The 21,612-nt window shown below is 47.7% G+C and overlaps 1 protein-coding gene across 2 annotated transcripts in view; it reads right to left on the reverse strand.

Moving 5' to 3' along the window:
- Positions 1 to 21,612, reverse strand: part of NIN (ninein) — a 74,976-nt gene that overhangs the window by 32,060 nt on the left and 21,304 nt on the right. For both annotated transcript variants that reach the window (XM_054161642.1, XM_054161643.1), the window contains exons 4-15: positions 17,304 to 17,343; positions 15,393 to 15,583; positions 13,851 to 13,997; positions 11,772 to 11,939; positions 9,123 to 9,259; positions 7,278 to 7,418; positions 6,936 to 7,110; positions 5,459 to 5,569; positions 4,127 to 4,216; positions 2,028 to 2,181; positions 1,537 to 1,658; positions 559 to 1,085 (exon numbers count right to left, since the gene is read on the reverse strand). In XM_054161642.1, the coding sequence (XP_054017617.1) occupies positions 559 to 1,085; positions 1,537 to 1,658; positions 2,028 to 2,181; positions 4,127 to 4,216; positions 5,459 to 5,569; positions 6,936 to 7,110; positions 7,278 to 7,418; positions 9,123 to 9,259; positions 11,772 to 11,939; positions 13,851 to 13,997; positions 15,393 to 15,583; positions 17,304 to 17,343 (2,003 nt within the window). The remainder of the gene's footprint in view (positions 1 to 558; positions 1,086 to 1,536; positions 1,659 to 2,027; positions 2,182 to 4,126; positions 4,217 to 5,458; positions 5,570 to 6,935; positions 7,111 to 7,277; positions 7,419 to 9,122; positions 9,260 to 11,771; positions 11,940 to 13,850; positions 13,998 to 15,392; positions 15,584 to 17,303; positions 17,344 to 21,612) is intronic.

Genomic DNA, 21,612 nt, shown 5'->3' on the forward strand with positions numbered 1-21,612 from the left:
AGATGTTCCAGGGCCCTCTGTATCTTTGTAGCCTTTGCTGCACTGCCTACAGTAGCTCCCTGTGAACCCCAACTTGAACTGGGGAGGCCAGAATAGCATCCAGTCCTTCAGCTGTGGCCTCACCAAGGCAGAACAGAAGGGGAGGAGACCCTCCCTTGACCTGCTGGCCACTCTCTTAATACACCCAGTTTCAGTTTCTTTTGACAGTCAATCCTAGTCAAAAGCATTTAGCAGCCACCTTTTCACTACTTCAGAGAACTCTGAAAACCCAAATTGTTTGAAAACACAAAGCAGGGATTTGTACAGCACAGGGATCCTGAAGAGAGCTCAAAGTTAATGACAGCTGGTTATGCTTTAACACTCTGGTTGCCTCTGGGTGAGTTAAAAAAATCAATATAAATATCTGCTTGAGAAAGGTCAGAAAACAACACCCCTGGGTAGCAGCTCAGTGTTCTGGAATCAAACAGGTAACAGCACTGAATCCAGAGCCAGGAATCAGTTCTGCACTTAGCTTCGTTTGGGTCACCAAGTCACACCCATCCCAGCAGTAACACTCACCTTTCCTCCTCCAGGTCCTGCTTGTGCTTCCTCAGCAGCTCTTGCTGAAGCTCTTCCTTCTCCAGGGCATGCACCTCTGCCATCCTTTTCAGCTGCTCGTGAAAGCCACGCTCCAGCTCTCCCTTCTCTTCCTGCAGTGTCTGCACTAAAACTCTCATTTTTTCTTCTGCCCAAACACTGTTTTGGATCAATTCTTCCCGTTCTTGACTAAACTTCTCGTTTACCTGCTCCAGCCTGGCTCTAACATCTTCTTCATGCTCCTGCCTCAATAATTCTTGCAGATTGGCTTTTTCCTCATCAAAATGCATTTGTAATTTGTTTTTCTCATCATTGTATTTACAGTCAAGTTGTTCTTGCTGTTCTTTGAGCACTGCTGCCTCTGCTTGCAGCTCTGCAATTTGATTTTTAAGGCCAGTTATTTGCTCTTCCATGACATGGATCTCCTCAGTGTACTTCTTCCTCATGTCCTCCTGTTCCTTTTCACAGTGTGTTTTTGTCTCATCTAGCTGCTTTTCATAATGGCCCACCTACAGAAAGGAGAACAGATGGAATTGGTTTATTTTTCATAGATTTCCAGAGTAATTTGGGTTGGAAGAGTCTGTCAAGGGCATCTAGTTTCAACCTCCCCGTCACTGGCAGGGACACCTCTTGCTAGACCAGGTTGCTCAAGGCCTCATCCAACCTGACCTTGAACACCTCCAGGGAAGGACATCCAGAACCTACCTGGGAAACCTCTTCCAGTATTCTCATCACCTTCCCTGTAAAGAATTTCTTCCTAATATCCAATTTAAATCTCTCCTCTTCCAGCTTCAACCCATTCCCCCCTCATCCTATCACCACAAGCCCTTGTAAAAAGTCCAGCTCTTCTGTAGCCCCCTTCAGGTACTGGCAGGCTACTATAAGGTTTCCCTGAAAGCTGTACCTGTATGAGGAACCTGGAAAAGCTGTGATGGCTTGTTTTAAGTTAAAATAGCTTACCGTGTCTTCAAGCTCCTGTTTGAGGTGGTGTAGATCTCTGTCATGCTGCTCCTTCATTTGTTCAATTGCCATTTCTGCCTCAATGCTCATGTTTAGTGGGTTGCAGTCTTCTGAACCAAGCCCTTTAAAAACAGTAATGATACACATGTTCTTGAAGCCCAAAGAGATACATCCTCAACAACATCATTTCTTCAGTTTAAATACACTAAGGCAGCTGGGTGCAGTGCTCAAATTCCTATCACACACAGAGAGAAGAAACTACAGACATTAAATTCCACTTTTCCATGTAGTCCACCAGCTGTAGTCCATTCAACGTCAAACTACAAAAATCACAGAACAGTTTGGGTTGGAAGGGATCTTAGAGGTCATCCAGTGGTGTTTGAGTTTCACTCACTGTGAAGGTTTGGGCAAGATTTTACCCTAGTTGCCTCCAAGATGCTACGGTAACTACCTAAAGCACAGAAGCTGGTCATGTAGGAGATGTGCTTTACCTTGGTCAGGCTCAATACCACTATTGCCATGGCTTTTCACATCAATGTCAAACTCTTCTGACAGTGAATTTTTCAGTGAAGGCCTCAGCACTTTGCCTTGGGCACGGTACTCCTCCAGTTCTGAGTGCAGCTCATCTATCTGGTCTTGCAGCTCCTGAAAGGGGAGGGAAAAAAGTAGTTTCAGTGAAAGCAACCAAGGCAGCCAAGCATCAGTACATCCACACACTCCCATGATGAGACATCTAGGGGGCAATTACAATAATCCTGTCATCAAGCCACAGTTTGCTATCCTCTTATCAGCCCTTCTCCAGGTTCAAAGCTGTGCAAGTAATTTGAAGAGCAGAACCTTCTTCACCCTGTATATATTCAGCCTCTAAAGTACATCACGCTCCAAGACTTTCCATTAAAAAAGGTTGTAGGGAGAAGGAATAAACAGCAGCTTAGGAACATTTTGCAATAGTCAATAAATAATTCCTCAAACACATACAATCACAGAATTGTTTTGGTTGGAAGAGACCTTTGGGATCATCAAATCCAACTCAACACTGCCAGATCATCACTAAACCATGTTCCTCACCACTGCATCTACACAGCTTTGAAATCCCTCCAGGGATAGGGACTCCACCACATCCCTGGGCAGCCTATTCATCTAATTGCAGAATCAGATGAGAAGCAAAAGATCAAATGTGGAAAGAGATGGCCTCATTACTGCATTCACCATCTGTTACTTCTGCCCACCTGCCAGTGGAGTGTGCCATGTGTTTGTGCCAAACGCTGCATGCTCAGCTCACTGAGCACCATCTAGTGAGGAACACGAGGCCCTCAATGTGTAAACACACAATTGTGCAGATTTTGATGGTTCAGCAAGTAAACCTTGAGTACTGAATCATATCTGTTGGTATTCAAAAACCAGAAAATAAATTGGATATGCAAGCAACTTCATATCAAGAAGTATCAATGCAGCAACTATTTCTAGAAGATCTTTGCTTTTAATAAGCAACTTTGTATGAAAGCTACTGTGCTATTTCAGATTAGAATCAAGAATGGTTTGGGTTGCAAAGGACCTTTCAAAGTCATCTAGTCCAACCCCCTGCAGTCAGCAGGGACATCTGCAACTAGAGCAGGTTGCTCAGAGCCCCAAACAACCTGACCTGGAATGGTTCCAGGAATGGGGCACCTCCCACCTCTCTGGGCAACCTGGGGTAGTATCTCACCACCTCCAACATCAAAATCTTCTTCCTTAAATGTAGACTAAATCTCCTTCTTTTAGTTTAACCCCATCACCCCTTATCATGTCACAGAAGACCCTGCTAAAAAGTCTGTTTCCATCTTTCTTAGAAGCCCCTGTAAGTACTGAAAGGCCATGAGGTCTCCCTGGAGCCTTCAGTTCTCCAGGCTGAACAACTCCAACTCTCCAAAGCCTCCCCTTACAGCAGAGGCATCCCACCCTCAGATCATTGTGGCCTCGTCTGGACCTGCTCCAACAGCCTTTTGCCAAGGTAGCTCACTACTGAATGAAAGCTATCATAAGCCAAGTGCTGGTAACCACAATAGGTATCAGCTGATAGATTTGTACACAGACAACCTGCAGACCCACCTTAAAGAAAGTTCAGCCATACAAGACTGAGGAAGACGACAACAAAAGAAAACTGGAAATGTAAAGCTTAAGAAAATACTACTGCTCTGGAAACCAGCAAAACGCAGACACAGCTTATTTATGCTGTTGGTTCCTGCATTTCAAATCAGAATTTAACACAGAATTCAAATGAAGACAGAGTTTTTTTCAGAAATAAACTAAATGCTAACAAATGGACAGGGAGATGAGCTTGATATATAGCTGGGAAACCAAGGAGGCTCCATAGACTCCATCCCAGCCCACCCCTGGGGCACCTTCATTTCTTCTCTTGGCCAACTCCCTCTGCAGCAAGAGCTTTCCACCCTTCAGGAGCTTAAATTAACATTAAAAAAGACATTATAAAGGAAAAGGCCCCAACCCAGCAGCATTATATTGCTGCTGTGGGCTTCTGTTTGCAGTAAGGATGTTCTCAGTGAACGTGGACAGATGGGCGCTGGGTCTCCAGCCCCTGGGCTCCACTTACTCTGCACTGCTGCTCGTACTCGCTTCTCATCTGTGCCAGCCTCTCCTCCTGCAGGAAAAACTCTGCACTGCTGGGATCCAGGTCACCAAACTGAAACAACATCAATGGGATCCAGTTACTCTTCCACCCAATGGTCCTGCTCATCCCGGTCCTGCAGCTTGGGCCCTCACCCCTCTGTCTTTTTAACGTCAAATACAGAAATTCTGCTGGAAGAAGACAAATGCCAGCTGCTAACTCACCAGAGTTCTTACACTGACTTTGACTGCAGACCACAGCCTGCTACCTTAGCATGCATATATCTCAGACAAATAACTCCAGCTTGCTGGGGGAGAGTCCCAGTGTATCATAGAACCACAGACTGGTTTGAGTTAGAAGGGACATTTAAAGGTCAGCAAGGACATCTGCAACTAGAGCAGGTTGCTCAGAGCCCCAAGCAACCTGACCTGGAATGTTTCCAGGAATGGGGCATCTACCACCTCTCTGAGCAACCTGGGCCAGTGTCTCACCACCCTCGGTGTGAAAAATGTCTTCCTTCTCTCCCATCTGAATCTCCCTCTTTTAGTTCCAACCATCACCCTGTGTCCTGTCACAACAGGCCCTGTCTAAAGTCTGTCCCCAGCTTTCTGGTCAGCCCCTTTAAGCACCCAAAGGCCACAAGAATTTCTCCCCGGAGCCTTCTCTTTCTCAGGCTGAACAACTCTCTCAGCTTGGCCACAGAAGACAGGTTCCAGCCCTTCCTTGTGGTCTCCTCTGTCCCTGTTCCAACAGGTCCATGTCTCTCCTGTGCTGAGGACTCCCAGCACTGCCGGTAGGATTTCAGAGTGGAAGAGAGGGGCAGAATTCCCTCTCTTGACATGCTGCCCCTCAGCAGATGAGGCCATCTGAGCCTTTGCATACAGATGCACACTCAGATGAACTGCTGCTGCAGAAGCTGATATTCTGATGAGTTTATTGTAATACAACCAAGGTGACCTCAGTTTTCACCTAAGCTCAGCAGAGATGCCATCTAACACCTCGCCTATGTATCATCTTTCCTAGGAAGGACCTGCACATTTGGTCTATCCAAAACTATGTGCTGGGGAAAAATACCCCTGCAGAGATGTGGGATGATTGCTTCATACTCAGGATCCCTACTCTTAATCAGTATACAACTAAGATGGAGTATTTTTAACTTCCTTAGCTACAGGTCAGTCAGGTGGTCCATGTCAACCACTTGGTTACATCTGGACAAGGATCTCAAAAGCTTCTAGTTATTAGTTAAATTGGCAGCTTGAGTGTAGCAACTGAAAATCAGTTTAATTCTGGACACATGCTGGAAAGAGAAGGAATTACCTTCTCAGCCAGGACATTCTCCAAGTTCCTCTGCAGTTTGCTTGCCAAAGTTTCATACTCAGCCAGCTTCTCCCCCGTTTCCAGTAGCTCGTTTTCCAGGCGGCTGTTTTCCTGGAACAGATGAAAACCCCCACCACTGCCTCAGCATTTGGAGATGGAAAAACATTAGTACATGGTAAGTCATTAGAAAAACAAATCATCTGCCAGTTGAGTCAAAGCATGACCACAGAAGCACAATGCTCTTCGTGCTTCAAGAGAAGATAGGAATTGTGAATCCATGGCCAGCTCACAATCCCTGTGCTCCTTTTGCCTTTCAGGTGGTTGTTTCAGAAGCTGTGTTTTACAGTTGGCTCATGTTCACAGGACACCCAGCCCCTTCAAAAGCTGTTTGCATGGCCATCTGCAGGGGTGTATTAGCTCTCTCTGAACATCAGCACTTTTGATGTTGTTCTTAAGACAACACCATTACTATTTTTTGGGGTTTTGGGAGGCTTGGCGAAAGTTTAATGTTATGGTAAGGCATTGGGTCAGACAAAAAGAGAACTTGTGCTTTAACTTTCTAAAAACATAAAAAATAATCTAGGAAAAGGATGTGAATCTGTTTGGTCACACACTGGTAGGGGTTGGAAGGGACCTCTGGAGATCATTTAGTCTAACTCCTTTGCTAAAGCTGGGTCACCCAGAGCAGGTTGCCCAGGATTGCAATGTCCATTTGGGTTTGGAATCTCTCCAGAGAAGGTGGCTGTCAAGATGTACTGCCTCCTGGCTGGACACCCAACCAACCAGCAAGGCTGACAGCCCATCTGATAGCTGTACACACACACACTCTGCACTTGATGGCAGCAGAGATTTGAACTGGATGAATTTGAACTTATGAATCCAAGTTAAAAATCACAGAATGATGGGAGTTGGAAGGGACCTCTAGAGATCATCCAGTCCAAACCCCCTCCCCTAAATCAGGGTCACCCAGAACAGATTGCCCAGCATCACAATGTCTAAATGGGTTAGGAATCTCTCCAGGGAACACCACTCCAGCTCTCTGGGCAGCCATCTCCAGGACCTTCACAGCAAAATTTCCTCCTGTTCAGACAGAACATCCTGGGTTCCAGTTTGTGCCTAATGCCCTTTGTCCTGTCACTGGCCTCCACTGAAAAGAGGCTGGCCGCATCCTCTTGACCCTCATCCTTTAAACACAGGATCACAGAAGCATTTCCATTGGAAAAGACCTCTAAGATTGAGTCCAACTGTTGACCTAACACCACCATGACCATTAAACCACACGCTTCTCCAAAGAGTAACCTATCAAGATGACCCAAAGCCCCAATCTCACTCATCTACCTCTATATTGCTGTCAGAAACCCTTTCAGCTAACTCCACACTCACTGTATCACATCCTCTCAACAAGGGCTTGCTCTCTACTTCCAGGAGGCAACAATGTCCCAGGGGAACCCACCAGCTGCATTTCAGTCCCTGTTACCTTCAGGGAAAGGGCCAGGCGGTCCCTCATGTAGTTCTCATCAGTTTTCAGCTTTTCTATCTCCTGCTCCAGTTCCAGCCGCTGTTTGTTAGCCTGCTGCAGGATTTGCTCCCGCTCTCTCCGGAGCTCATTCTTCAGAGCTGCAATCCGTTCCTTGTACTCCTCATCCAGCTTCCTACAAAGGCATCAGGAGGTAAGAAAAGCTCAGAAGCAGCAGCAGGTGACAAATAGCAATGTGGTGGTCATCAGTAGGTGCAAAGCCACTACCTCCATGACCAAGTCCCTGCAATGCTATGGCAGTGATGCCAACGAGGAGGGGAGGGATGAACTGGGACACCATACCTGAGGTTGTACTCATTCCGGCGCTCAATCGCAGCATGGTGGTCATCCACTTCAGAAGCCATCAAGGACTTCAGCTTCTCAGCTTTTTCCAAGTCTGAACGTAGCTTCTCCTTCTCTCTGGCCACTTGGTCAACCCTCTCTCTAGAGTAAACACATCCAGCCTGGATTAGCTCACCTTTCCCATCTCCCCAAAGAATGTACTTGCAAGAGGCTCATCACAGAGTACAATCATAGAATGCATTGGGTTGGAAGGGACTCTCAAAGGCCACCTTGTCTGACCCTCCCCCCTGCAGTTAGCAGGGACATCTCTAACTAGATCAAGACCCCATCAGATTTGACCTTGAACGTCTACAGGGATGGGGCCTCCACATCTCTGGACTGCTGGAGCAGGTGATCAGAGGGCTGCAGCACTGCCCCTATGGGGACAGGCTGAGGGAGTTGGGGCTGTTCAGCCTGGAGAAGAAAAGGCTCCAGGAAGACATTTAGTTATTAGATATGAACAGTGATCTTGAAAGAGCCCACAAGAAGTATCAGAAGGTCAGGTCAAAAAGGGCTTTGAACTACTGGAAATTGTCCTTCCCTGTGGCAGTGGGATTGGAACTAGATGATCATTAAGGTCTCTTCCAATCCAAATCATTCTAGAGTTCTAAGGGTCTATGATTCTAACTTGCTTCAGACGTGCCTTGATATCCCCATAGGTCCCAAGACCTCAGCACTTCAGCCCCTCGGGTCCAGCCCTGTTGAATTGCAGCACTGTGCCATTTTGCCCAGCCACTTTCTGTCCCCTTTACTACTACTTTGTCATTTTATTACCTTTACTACTTCATCCAGTCTGCCTTTGATCACAAGTTTGTAAGATCTCCTACAAGGATCATCTAAGTGCAACCTTTGGTGGCAAAAGCATGTTCCAGACAAGATGGCCCAGCACCCTGGCCAGCTGAATCCTTTAAGTGTCCAGTTTTGAAGACTCTCCACTTGAGAGAGCATTTGAATGGATGACTGGAATGTAATGAGATATGTATTGGTGTACAAGATGTTTCCTACCTCCTACACTCTCAACAGGGAATCCTGCATAATGAGGCCAGCGTGAAGTCAATCTGAGTTGACTTTCAAATGAAAAAGGTTAGGGACTTGTTAGTTTTGTCCCTCACCCACACCTCCATCACATGGCAAAGCACGTGTAACGCTAATGCAAGAAGTCAGTTGGGATTAAAGGCAATGCTCATCAACTTGTACCAGCCTCAGGGGAGACCTTCTTGCTCTCTACAACTACCTGAAAGGAGGTTGGAGCAAGGTGGGGGTTGGTGTCTTTTTCCAAGTAGCAAGTGATAGAATGAAAGAAAATAGCTTCAAGTTGCAGCAGGGAAGGTTTAGGTTGGACATTAGGAAAAACTTCTTCTTCACCAAAAGGGCTGTCAAGCCCTGGAAGAAGCTGCCCAGGGCAGTGGTAGAAACAGCACCCCTGGCAGGATTTGAAAAAGCCATGTAGATGTGCTGCTGAGGGACATGGTTTAATGATGGACTTAGCAGTGCTGGGTTAATGATTAGGCTCGATGACCTTAAAGGTCTTTTCCAGCCTAAAGGATTTTGATTGTAAGTTTTGCAGTCCTTGGCTATCAATGCCTTCTGCAGAGCACAGTGACCATCTCCAGATGGCAGAACAGGGCTGGGAACAGCCTCCTGCTTTGATTATTGGAAGTACATTTTTCTGCTGTACTTGGGTTTGAGTGCTTAACCCCTGCAAAACAAGACACTTGGAAGCTTCTGCCCAAAGAACCTGGTCTAGAAACAGCAGCACAATACTGATGCCCCTGAAAGAAGTGCTCTGAATCATCATTGACTTACAGCAAGTGTTTTATCTCCGTTTTGAAGCTCGCCAGGGCTGCCTGGTGGACTCCATTCTTGGTTATTAAGAGCTCATTTTCTAGTGCCAGCGTCAGCTCTGTCAAGTTCACCTTCCCATCCAAGCTGAAATCCAAAGCCTGCAAAAACCACCACATCGTTAGAGCAGAACGAGCTTCCCGGCCCTGTGAGGAGCCTGGAGACATTTAGTAGGCGAAGTGACAGGATAAAATGAGGAGGCTCAGGAAAGATCTTTGCTTGCTGATTAATCTGTCACACAGAAATGCCTTTGGGGCAGTAAACCAGACATCTCCACCACCTTCCTGTGTTAAAGAGCTGCTACCAGCTGTGGAGAAGGAGAGTGTCCTGGTTGGGCTGCAAGACCAACAAGAAATTAATCCCACGCTTGATTAAAAGTCTCACTCTCTAGAGGAATTAACTGCATTGGTCTTTTTACAGCCTCAAATGCTGCAGAGACATGGTTGAAGATGTTAAACTAATGCAGACCATACAGAAGCAGCCTTAGAGGAGATTTTTGATAGCAAGGAATTGGGAGTAGGGTGCCCAAAGACATGGTGGAATCACCGACCCTGGAGGTGTTCAGAAAACACGTGGACATGGCACTTTGGGACTTGGTTTAATGGCCATGGTGGTGTTAGGTTGATGGATGGACTCCATGATCTCAGAGATCTTTTCCAACCCAAACAGTTCTACGATGATGTGATCTCACCTCTTTGAATTATGAAGTCCTTGGAATTTCCTTCAACCTAACTCTGCAGGAGCATAAAGTGAGATGGAAACACAGGGCTAGTGGTGGGGCTGAAACATTGGAGAAATCACTCTGGTGACACCAATAATAAAACAAGTTACCAGAGGAAAGCAACCAGCAAAAGGCAAAGGTGCATCATCCACATCTGGTGGAAAGAGGCTGCCCAAGAGAGGTGGTGGAATCTCTGTCTCTGGAGTCATTTGAAGTCCACATCGATGTTGTCCTGTGCAACCTGATCTAGGTGATCCTGCACTGTCAATGGGCTCAAACTAGAACCCAGGAGGTTCCATCTGAATGGGAGGAGAAACTTGTTTGCTGTGAGGGTGCTAGAGCCTTGGAGCAGGCTTCCCAGTGAGACTGAGAAGTCTCCTTCTCTGGAGAGATTCCAAATCTTCCTGGACATTGTGATCTCAGCAAGTCGCTGTGGGTGCCCCTGCTTTAGCAGGGGAGTTGGACAGGATGATGTTCAGAGGTCCCTCCCAACTCCCATCATTCTGTGAAACAGTCCCAAGTTATCAAGAAGAGGATAGAAGTGGGTTTTAAACCCTGAGCAATGGCACTTTATTCCAGCCTGGATGTTCAATATCCATATGGATGTTAAATACCAGGAGAAATCTGCCACCATCCATGCTGGAAACAAGAGGAAATGGCCTTGAGTTGTGCCAAGGGAGGCTGAGGAAGGATATGAGAAAGAATTTCTTCACTGAAAGGGTTATCAAGCATTGGAATGGCTTGCCCAGGGAGGCGGTGAAGTCCCCATCCCTGGAGGTATTTAAGAGTCATGTAGACATGGTGCTAAGGCATGTGGTTTAGTCAAGGAGTTGTCAGTGTTTGGCTAATGATTGGACTCAATGATCTTGGAGGTCTTTTCCAATCTAGGCAATTCTGTGAACCCACCAATGGTCTCTGAACACACATGTGGGATTACCTTCTCCTGCCCACGACTTCTAACTAGATTAACAGAGATGGGGTTTTACTTCAGGTATCTGATTTGCAACCCCTGTTATCCTTTCACTCCACATAATAAAACACTAATTCCTGGGCAGGGTTTCAAGTGCTGCACTCCACACCTCAGCAGAAGTAAGAATTCAGGTCATCTCATGCTAAAGGGTTTGTAGGTGCAGCTATTTAGGGAGCTAAAAGGAATTAAATTGCTTTCCACAAATATAGGTGACCTCTTCCACCCAAGCTAGAAGTCACAGGACATTTTTATCACTAATTTCTAGCTTCTCTGGGATACACCAGGCATTCAAAAAGGAAATGATTGGAAAGTTCCCAAACCTCTTGCCACTAGAACTGGGAATGTTAAAGGGAACAAAAACATAATCATAGAATAGTGTGGGTTGGAAAGGACCTTAAGGATCATCTAGTTCCAATGCCCCTGCCATGGGCAGGGACATCTCCCACTAGACCAGGTTGCTCAAAGCCTCATCCAACCTGGCTTTGAACACCGCCAGGGAGAGGGCATCCGTGACCTCCCTGGGCAACCTGTTCCAGTGTCTCACCACCCACCCACATCCCATCCTGGGGTAAAAAAAATAATGAGAGTCAGAAGGATGGGGCTGGGCTCTTTGCAGTGGTGGCCAAGGACAGGACAAGGCATAATAGGCACAAACTAGAACACAGAAGGTTCCACTTGAACTCGAGGAGAAACTTGTTTGCTGTGAGAGTGCTGGAGCCCTGGAGTAGGCTGCCCAGAAAGGTTGTGGAGTCTCCCCTCCTGGAGAGATTCCAAACCCACCTGGACATTGTGATCCTGGACAACCTACTGTGGGTGACCCTGCTTTAGCAGGGGGGTTGGTCTGGGTGATCTCCAGAGCTCCCTTCTAACCCCCACCATGCTGGAATTCTGTGAAAAAAGGTGAGATGGAGTTTTCAGTTACCTTCAGGATCTCTTGGCTGTTCTCTATGCCCTCCTGGTGCCAACAGTCAAGGACACCCTCCACGCAGCTGTAGCCCATCCCATCATCCAAGCTGGAGAAGAGGCAGAAGCCGACAGTGCTGGGCATGGCCGAGGGGGTGGTGGTTCGTCTCCCGCTTTCATCGAACGACTGCCGAGAGAAGGGAGAGGGTGGGACAGGGCACAGGCAGAGCCACCTCGTCACAAGAAAGGCTTAGAAATGTAATTTCACTAACAGTGCTCTGGAGATTAAGGATTAAGAGCTGCTTTTCCTCACTGCCAAGCAAATACTCATCAGGAGCACTGTGGTTGACCTCATGGCACTGCTGCATGACCAAGTGCCTTGGGCCTAGGATAAATCTGAAGAGGAACAGTTCCAGAGCTGTTCTCAATGCTCTGTAAGTGTTCTCCACTGTCCATTTTTGGGTTTTAGTCTTACCTCCCCTTAAAAGGCTGAAGGGAACATGTGCACAGGTGCTTTTGCTGTAGCCCTCAGCTTCCAGACTAAGACAGATTGTGCTGATTAAAGCTGTACATTTCTGGCCCTTGCTGCCACTTGCACCTAGAAATGCAACCTGAAAGCCTGTGGTGGTTACATCTGCACATCTCCAGCCCCAGCTGCCACCTGAGCTTGTTTCTCTTCATACAGGTGATGGCTCTCAAGCCTGGGGTAGCTGAGAGATGGCCAACTGTGCCTTGGAAGTGCTCTGACCTTGCTTCTGTTTCCTTTTTGCCATGTGTTACACATGATGATCATCTGCTGAATGGTAGTGCAGGGTTAGGACAGGGAGCAGGTTTGGTGGTCTTGTGGTACCAGCACCAACCTGGCAGTAGGGTAGCAGCATCCTTTGGCACATGGTTCCCAGCAGTGCACCCCTGGGTACCCAGCTACACATGGCTAGTCTCATGGCCATGCTGATTTCAGCATAGGGCATCTGCCATCTTCCCTTCCCTGGCTGCTGGTTCTGCTCTGAGAGATGTCTCTCCTACTTGGCAGGTTGTAGACTCCACTGTCATAGAATCATGGAATTGTTTGGGTTGGAAAAGACCTCCAAGATCATCAAGTCCAACCATCAACCCAAAACCATCATGGCCATTAAGCCATGTCCCAAAGTGTCATATCCACACATTTCTTGAACACCTCAAGGGACAAACTGTTGAGGTTGGAAGAGATCTTAGAGATCAAGTTCAACCATAGTCCAACCAAGCTCACAAGTCCTTCCAGTACTTAAAAGGAGTCTACAGGGAAGCTGAGGATGAACTCTCTATCAGGGAGGGTAGTGACAGAACATGGGGTGATGGTTTTAAACTGAAAGAGGGGAGATTTAGATTAGATGCAAGGAAAAAATTCTCTACCATGAGGGTAGTGAGACACTGGAACAAATTGACCAAGGAAATGCTGGAAGTGTTCAAAGCCAGGTTGGATGGGACTTTGAGCAGCCTCATCTAGTCTGTCCATGCCCATGGCAGAGGGTGGAAACTAGACGTTTAAGGTCCCTCCCAACCAAAACTTCTATGATTCTATGATCTACAAGGCATGCCACTTGAAAGGGGAGCCATCTCCCTTGAAAAAAACAACCTTTAAGATAGAGTTTGACCATTATGCAACTCTGCCAAATCTGGTGCTAAACCACGTCCCTCAGAACTCCACCTCTACATCTTCTAAACACTTCCAGGGATGGGGATTCAACCACCTCCCTGGGCAGCCTGTTCTGCTGCTTAAGAACCCTTTCAGTGAAGAACCCTTTCTTCTAATATCCAACCTAAACCTTCCTCTGGTGCAACTTGAGGCCATTTCCTCTCATCCTATCACTTGTGGCTTGGGAGAAGAGACCAACCTCCACCTGGCTCTAACCTCCACCCAGAGAGTTGTAGAGAGCAATGAGGTCTCCTCTCAGCCTCCTTCTCTCCAGACTGAACAACCCCAGTTTCCTCAGCTGCTCCTCACAAGACCTGTTCTCCAGACCCTTCAATGGGGAAGAAGAGAGGAGGACAGGCTGTGAGGGCTTTGGTCAGGACTTTTTCTCCCGCTATTAGCCCAGGATCCAGCTCAGTTTCTCACCTGCATGGAGAGGTGTCGTTTCAGCTGTCTGTATGGAGTAGATGCTGATGATGTCAATGACTTGCCATTTTTAAACAAGCCATAGAAGAAGTCCTCTATGCTCATGGTGCCATCTTGCTCCAGGTTATGGAGCACCTCTTCAATCACCTGCAAGTGGCAGAGAATAGCAATCACATGTCCTTATTGAAAAAAAAAAAAACCCAAACCATAAAATACTGTGTTAACAATTTGGCACAGTAGAAAACATCCTGCTCCCAAGGCTCCACAGAAAGACGAGAGTAAACCAAGAGTTTTACTGTCACACTGCAGCAGCCTGACCACCCTAGCACCTCCACACAGAATCTTCACAGAGTCACAGACTGGTAGGGGTTGGAAGGGACCTCTGGAGATCATCTAGTCCAATCCCCCTGCTAAATCAGGGTCACCCCCAGCAGGTTGCCCAGGATCACAATGTTCAGGTGGATTTGGAATCTCTCCAGAGAAGGAGACTCCCCCAACCCACCTGGGGAGCCTGGTTCAATGGTCCAAAATAATAAAGTTCCTCCTCATGTCTGGATAGAACTTCCTGTGTTCAAGTTTGTGCCTGTTGCCTCTTCTCCATATAGGAAATGCAGAGCCACATACAATATGAAAATCCTGTTTGTAAAACCTCCTGGTCATTTTGGAGGAGCATGAAAACCCCATTGTTTCATCCTGCTCGAGACAGGGTGACCTCAGGGATTCAGTTCAAGGTACTGAGAGGGAATCCAAAATCCCAGCAGTTTGGGAAGTGACCATGCAAAAAAAAACCCCAAAACCAAACATAGAAGATACTTTAAGATTATAATAAATCTGGTTTCTGCTTCAGGGCAGTCTGGTCTCTGAAAAGCAAGATCAACCTTATTAGAAGCAGAGATGCTGAGATGAAGCCCTCACCCTTTCTTTGTCTACAGTTTATTTATTTATTTTCCCATTTTTTTCTGCTTTAATATCCTGAGAACATTTTGCTGCAAAGGAAACCTGCTCAGAAACAGGTTTCCTGAAAGAAATTATTACAAGCCATGTTATTTTAAGGTGGAAAAAAAAAAAACCAACAGCCAATTCTTTAATAAAACTAAATCCTAAATTGACAAAAGACTTTTTCCCCCCCGCCCTCAATAAATCATTTTCTTTGGACTCTTCCTGCGGGACATAAATTGCCCATGGGTCTCCTCAAAGTCAAATCAATCACCTGTGAATATTTTAACTCATATTTACTGTCTTAGCTAGAAGATTTTGGGGATTAAGGAGACATGGTTGGAATCCAGGATGTGTTTTTACATTCCACTTGCCTCTGTGACTGCATGAGAAGCCATGCACGCTACCGTGCCAGCTGCCTTCTCCTAGAGCAGCCTCCCACGCCTGATGTTGTGACACCAACAAACGTGCTGGAAAGCCACAAGTTGGAGCTGAAAACCACCTTCCAAGTAGCAACCTGGTCACCCACAGGACGTACTTCGTGAGGGCCATGCCAAAGCCCAGGTGTACGTGCTGGTGTAGGTGGGCCCATACGTAGCCACTCACCTCCCCGGCTGCCGTTTGGAGCCCATACTGCTCACAAATGGAAACAAGCTTTTTCCGGTTCAGGTGACCATCCCTGGTGATGCCAAGGTGCTCACAGACCTCCTGCAATTTCTCCTCTATCCAGTCTGGCGTGGGCAGTGATGTTCCAGGGGAGGCATTCAGGTCATCTGGGTTCCAGAAGCGCAGCTGCCCTGGAAAAGGAGGAAAGTGCTTGGCCCCTCTACTGCACACAAACAATCAGCAGAAGACCTAGGGTGCACATCACAAAGGACTTGCTGCTCAGCATAGAATCACAGATCGGTTTGGGTTGGAAGTGACTTTTGCAAGGTCATCTAGTCCAACCCCTCTGCACTCAGCAGGGAGATCTGCAACTAGAGAAGATTGCTCAGAGCCCCAAACAACCTGACCTGGAATGGTTTCAGGGATGGGGCAGCTACAACTACAACTTCTTTGGGCAACCTGGGCCACTATCTTGCCACTCTCAGCATAAACAATTTTTCCCTTCTAAATACAATAACCAACATGGGCTGGGGGCCAGGGGAATAGCAACCCTGCTGATTTCACTGCTAGAATGGATAAGAAAGGGACCCATCTTCTGGGCAGTTATGGGATCAAGGCAGAGGACTACAAGGGGCAGTGACTTTAAATTGGAGCAGGGTAGATTTAAACTAGACATTGGGAAGAAGCTCTTTACTGTGAGGGTGGAATGGGCTGCCCAGAGAAGTTGTGAATGTCTCATCCCTGGAAGTGTTTAAGACCAGGATGGATGAGGCTTTGAACAACCTGGTCTAGAGGGAGGTGTCCCTGCCCATGGCAAGGGGCTGGAACTAGATGATTTTTAAAGTCCCTTCCACTCAAGCAGTTCTGTGAATCTATGACCGAACGAGTTCCATATCCAAATATACCTTGACTGGGTCAAGAACTTCAGTGGTTGCCTGTCTCCATAAATGTCACCTCCCAAGCAGAGCTGCCTAAGCTCTTGCTTGTAAGCTGTAGTGTATGTTTTGATCTAGGTACTTCTAAAGAGCTCTTCAGGGGAAGAAAAAAACCAATAGCCTTCAGCTGAACACAACTCCTCTACTTCCAGCAAAGCTTGGCGTGCAGTCTCAATCAGCTGGAAACACTCAGAGCCACTAGACACAAACCAGCCAGAGCTTGCTCAGCCACAAAAACACCTTCTTCCACCCACTACCTCATTGTGGGGCTGGGAAAGCAGGTTTGGGAGAATAAATTTGGTCCCTTTAGATAGAACAGTGTTTAGAGAGCCACTAAACTCTGGAAGAGATGTTGAAGCAATGGAAAGATGCAACATGCAAGAGTCCCATCAATAAGGCACTTTAGTGAGGAGCAAACACCATCCTGAGCTGCTATCTGCGGGCCAGCTGGAGTCTGATATTTGTACACCAAGGACTTTGAACTCTGCATGCTGCAGATTAGTGCCAAAGGCCAGTGGTCACTCTGGGGGTCACCCTTCCAGGACAATTAGGAAACATTTCATGAGTGGTCCGTGCTGACATCTAGTGCCTACCAGGCTCCACTACAGCCAGCAGCCTCAGGGCAGGGGTGAGGACTGGGACATGAACACCCTGGACTGGGGCCCCCAAAGCTGCTGCTCTGGGAGTGCTGGAACCTGGGAGACTGAGAACACCAGCAATAAGGATGCTTCTCTACCAAGCAAGAGGGAGAAGGAGGCAGAGGATAAGGCACAAGACTGTGCCCCAGGGCTAAAGCCCTGCTTTAGCTTTCATTCCCAGCTCACAGCTGGCTTGTCCCACGTCAATCTTCCTCTTGACCACACCAGGCTGGGACCCCCCAGAAGGCTTGGGACCATCTTATAGCACGTCTCTGATCCATCTTCAAAGTTGAAAAGAAAGAGAAGCAGAACACAAAGGCACTGCCATTTGCTCTTACCCTCAGCTTCATACTCCTCGCTGTCTTGTGTCTTCCAGTGCTGGGGAGAAAACAAAAGGTTTCTGCGTTATTACTAGTGTAAGACATCACCCATATATAAGAGACTCCACAATCAGCATCAAAAGAGCTACAGGGCTCCGACAACGCTGCCAGGCTTTCATCTCCCTGTTCCCTGTGGGCTGGGCTGGCAATCTACAGCTCTTTGATGCTGCCTTTTTCTGGCATGTAAAGGTTTTTCGATGGGGATAAGCCACAGCTACAGCAGAAGATGCCTAACACCCCATGACACAGTCTGGTAGGGTGATGGAGAATGAGGGATTTGCCCTCCAAGCAAACCATGCTGCTTGTCTTAGACACAGTGATGGTCAAGATGATGAGGGTGCAGGGAAGATCACATAAAATTCTAGAATTGTTTTGGTTGGAAAAGAGCCTTAAGATCCATCAAGTCCAACCAATAACCCGGCACTGCCACGTTCACCCCTAAACCACATACCTCAGTGCAGCTACACAACTTTTCGATCCCTCCAGGAATGAGGACTCCACCATTGCCCTGAGAAGCCTCTTATAGGCCTTGACAACCCTTTCACAGAAAAATATTTTCCTGATGCCCAACCTAGACCTCCACTGGTGCAACCTGAGGCCATTTCCTCTTGTCCTGTCACTTGTTACCTGCTGCATATAAGGCTCTACCTGAGTTTGGGTCGTTCTTTCACCATCCCATAGGTCCCACACACAGCCAGGTCTGAGATGGTTTGGGCTGGAGGGAGATTTTGTATCACTCTAAGACTTCTGCTCCCAGAGCAAGTGCTATTTGGGAAATTAAGCTTCTGCTGCTTCATGCTTTCCCTTTTCATAGAATCAGTAAGATTAGAAAAGACCTCTAAGATCATCAAGTCCAACCATCAATGCAACACCACCATGCTCACTAAACCATGTCCCTAAGTGCCACATCTACACATTTGTTTTAACACCTCCAGGGATGGTGACTCCACCACTTCCTTCGGCAGTCTATTTCAACGCTTGGACATCTGCCTCCGGAGCCTGAAGCCTGGCAGCCTCCACTCATCCAGGTCAACTCCAAAACACCTCTAACAGCTGTAGGTCTAGTTCAGGAGATGAAGCCCTGCTGCCAACAAGCTCTCTGCAGAGCTGGAATTAACAACAACATACTCTTTACCAGTCTTAAGCCACCCCACTTCCTCTGTGACAATACCACATCAGGTCAGGCCACATCAGGTCAGGCTGCACCAGGAGCAGGGCAGAACCACCTTGTTTGAAATTATTTCCCCATGTGCTACACATTGTCCTGTTTCTGCCACCCTTGTACCAGCTGAGGATATTTAGTCCCACATGATGCTCAACAATATTAACTCCTGGTTTAGCAGCAGCAGATGTTGCTTCTCCACCACTACTTCTTGCATGCGCGTGACTGATGGATTTGAAGTCAAAGTCACCCAGGACATGAAGAGGCTCTAAATCATCATATAAAAAGTTCAACACATCTCCTTCAGATTACAGCTAAAAGCCATTAATCTACAATGTTGCCATGGAAACTGGATTAGGTCACTGGACTTTTTTTAGCTCTGCTGCTCACTCCCATTTCATCTGCTGGACCAGGGCTGCAACATCTCTCACCATGGGTTGGTAGGGTTCTCTGCGTCACCTCTGCTTTTGGGGACAGCCATGGGGCCAGAGAGGTGGTAGAAGCCCCATCCCTAGAAACATTCCAGATCAGGTTATTTGGAGCTGTGAGAAACCCGTTCTAGTTGAAGATGCCCCTGCTGACTGCGAGGGGGTTGGACTAGATGACCTTGAAAGGTCCCTTCTGACCCAAACCATTCTGTGAATTAGGAATGGAGAAGATGGGATTTAAACTTTGCTCCTCCAGTAAGAAATCAGCCTGAAAGAAGCTGGAACCTGCAGCTCTGGGCAAAGCCAAGAAGATATATAATACTGCACTAGAAAGCTGCAGATTTTGACCCAAAAAAGTGATGTCCTGCTAGGATCACTACGGAGGTATTAATGCAGCAGAGTCACAGAATCACAGAATGGTAGGGGTTGGAAGGGACCTCTGGAGATCAAGTCCAACCCTCTTGCCAAGGCAGGATCCTCTAAAGGAGGTCACACAGGTGACATCCACATCCAGGTGGATTTTAAATATTTCCAGAGATGGAGACTCCAGTAACTCACTGGGCAGCCTGCTCCAGTGCTCCATCACCCTCAAAGAAGTCCCTCCTCATATTTAGACAAAACTAAATTCTTGGTTTGCCTGATAAACCACCAGGGAAAAACACACAAAAAGCAGGACCTGAGGCAACAGGTACCACTAAGTTGCTACCTGCAAAGACAGAAAACAGCCCATGGTCCCAAAAATGCATGAAATGACCTCATCCCAGCCCATAATTATCTGTAGTAACAGCCGGGTTTGTGCTGAGAGAAGGTATCTTTGCTAGACAGAGCTACCACCCTGCAGTCACTTGTCTGTGGAACAGAGGGAAACCAAGGGGAATTTGAGTAATGATGCTCAGAATGGGGGTCCCCATCTGTCTCTCCAAGTCTTTTCACATAAGCAGCATATATGTTTACAGAGAAACAGATCTAAACCATCCAGCACCAGAGCTGCTCACCTCCAGAACTTTCTAGTGCACAAGTCCTATGAGGGGCAGCTGGGGGAACTGGGGTTGTTCAGCCTTGAGCAAAGGAGGCAGAATAGAATAGAATAGAATAAACCAGGTTGGAAGAGACCTTCAAGATCATCACGTCCAACCTATCATCCAACACCACCCAACCAACTAAACCATGCAACCAAGCACCCTAGACCTACTGGGTCTGTACAACTCCCTGAAAGGAGTTTGAAGCAAGGTGGGGGTTGGTCTCTTCTCCCAGGCAACCAGTGACAGAACAAGAGGACACCGTCTTAAGCTGCACCAGAAGAGGTTTGGGCTGAATGTTAGGAAGAAAGTCTTCACAGAAAGAGTGCTTGGCCATTGGAATGGGCTGCCTGGGCAGGTGGAGGAGTCACTGTCCCTGGAAGTGTTTAAAAAAAAACACCCTGGATGAGGCAGGTAGTGCCATGGTTTAGTTGATTAGATGGTGTTGGGTAATAGGTTGGACTTGAATGATCTCACAGGTCTTTTCCAACCTAGTTAATTCTGTGGTGAGAGGAAATGGCCTCAAATTGCACCAGAAGAGGTTTAAGTTGGACAATAGGAACAATAGAGGGCGGGGGCTGCGAGCTGGAAACCCACTACCACCAACCCCAGGTAGCTCGTGTGACCTCCTCCCTCCCCGTGCCAGGGTCCCACTGCGGACAGCTCAGGGGATTCCTTTGTGCAGGGAAGACTCCGGGTCAGCCACCACCGGTGGGAGGACAAAGAGAGGCCGACGCATCCCGATGCCATTGTTCGCGCAGCGGCGGCGGACCTACAGCTGGCGGCGGGTCAGGCGGCGCTCGGCGTGCCGGCGGCGGGACCCCAGGAATGCAGCATTCCGCCGGCAGGCGCGGGCCCGGCCGGCCCGAGCGGCAGATGGCCAAAGGCTTTCAATGCTTCGGATCGGAGCAGCATCTGCAGCTTGTGCCGTTTGCTCCTGGTGGCCTCTCCCCATAATAAGGCAGCAACCTCTTCCCCCACTGCCATCTGCTTCAGCGAGACAGACCTTTGTTCTCCACCCAGAATATATTGCTAATTAAAACGACGATTGGGAGCGCACAGAGCGCCCTGCTCCGTGCTGCACGCAGTCAGGTGAGCCCTCACACCAGTGCTGATGGACCCCGCTGCACAGCACCACAGATTCATAGAATAGTTTGCCTTGGGAGGGCTCTTCAAGATCATCTACTTCCAACCCCCTGCCATGGGCAGGGACACTTCCCACTAGATCAGGTTGTTTAAGGACTCCTTCGACCTGGACTTGAATGCCTCCAGGGAAAGGGCATCCACAACTCCCTGGGCAACCTGTTCCAGTGTCTCATCACTGTTCTTCCTCATCTCCAGTCTAAACCTCCCCTTCTCAACTTCCAATGCATTCCCTCTCATCCTATCATTACAAGCCCTTGTAAGAAGTACCTCCCCAGCTTTCCTGTAGCCCCCTTCAGGTACTGGAAGGCTGCCCTGAAATCTCCCTCAAGCCTTCTCCAGGCTTGAATAGAACCAACTCTCTCAGCCTGTCCTCCATAGGGGAGGTTCTGCAGCCCTCTGATCATCTTTGTGGCCTCCTCTGAACCTATGCCAGCAGTTCAATGTTCCTTCTTATGCTGGGGACACCATTTCTCCTTCCCCACATGCTTGCCCAGAGATCACTTCCCTGGTTT

Source organism: Dryobates pubescens, chromosome 5 (genome assembly GCF_014839835.1).
Source record: "Dryobates pubescens isolate bDryPub1 chromosome 5, bDryPub1.pri, whole genome shotgun sequence".
Classification (NCBI taxonomy): Eukaryota; Metazoa; Chordata; class Aves; order Piciformes; family Picidae; genus Dryobates; species Dryobates pubescens.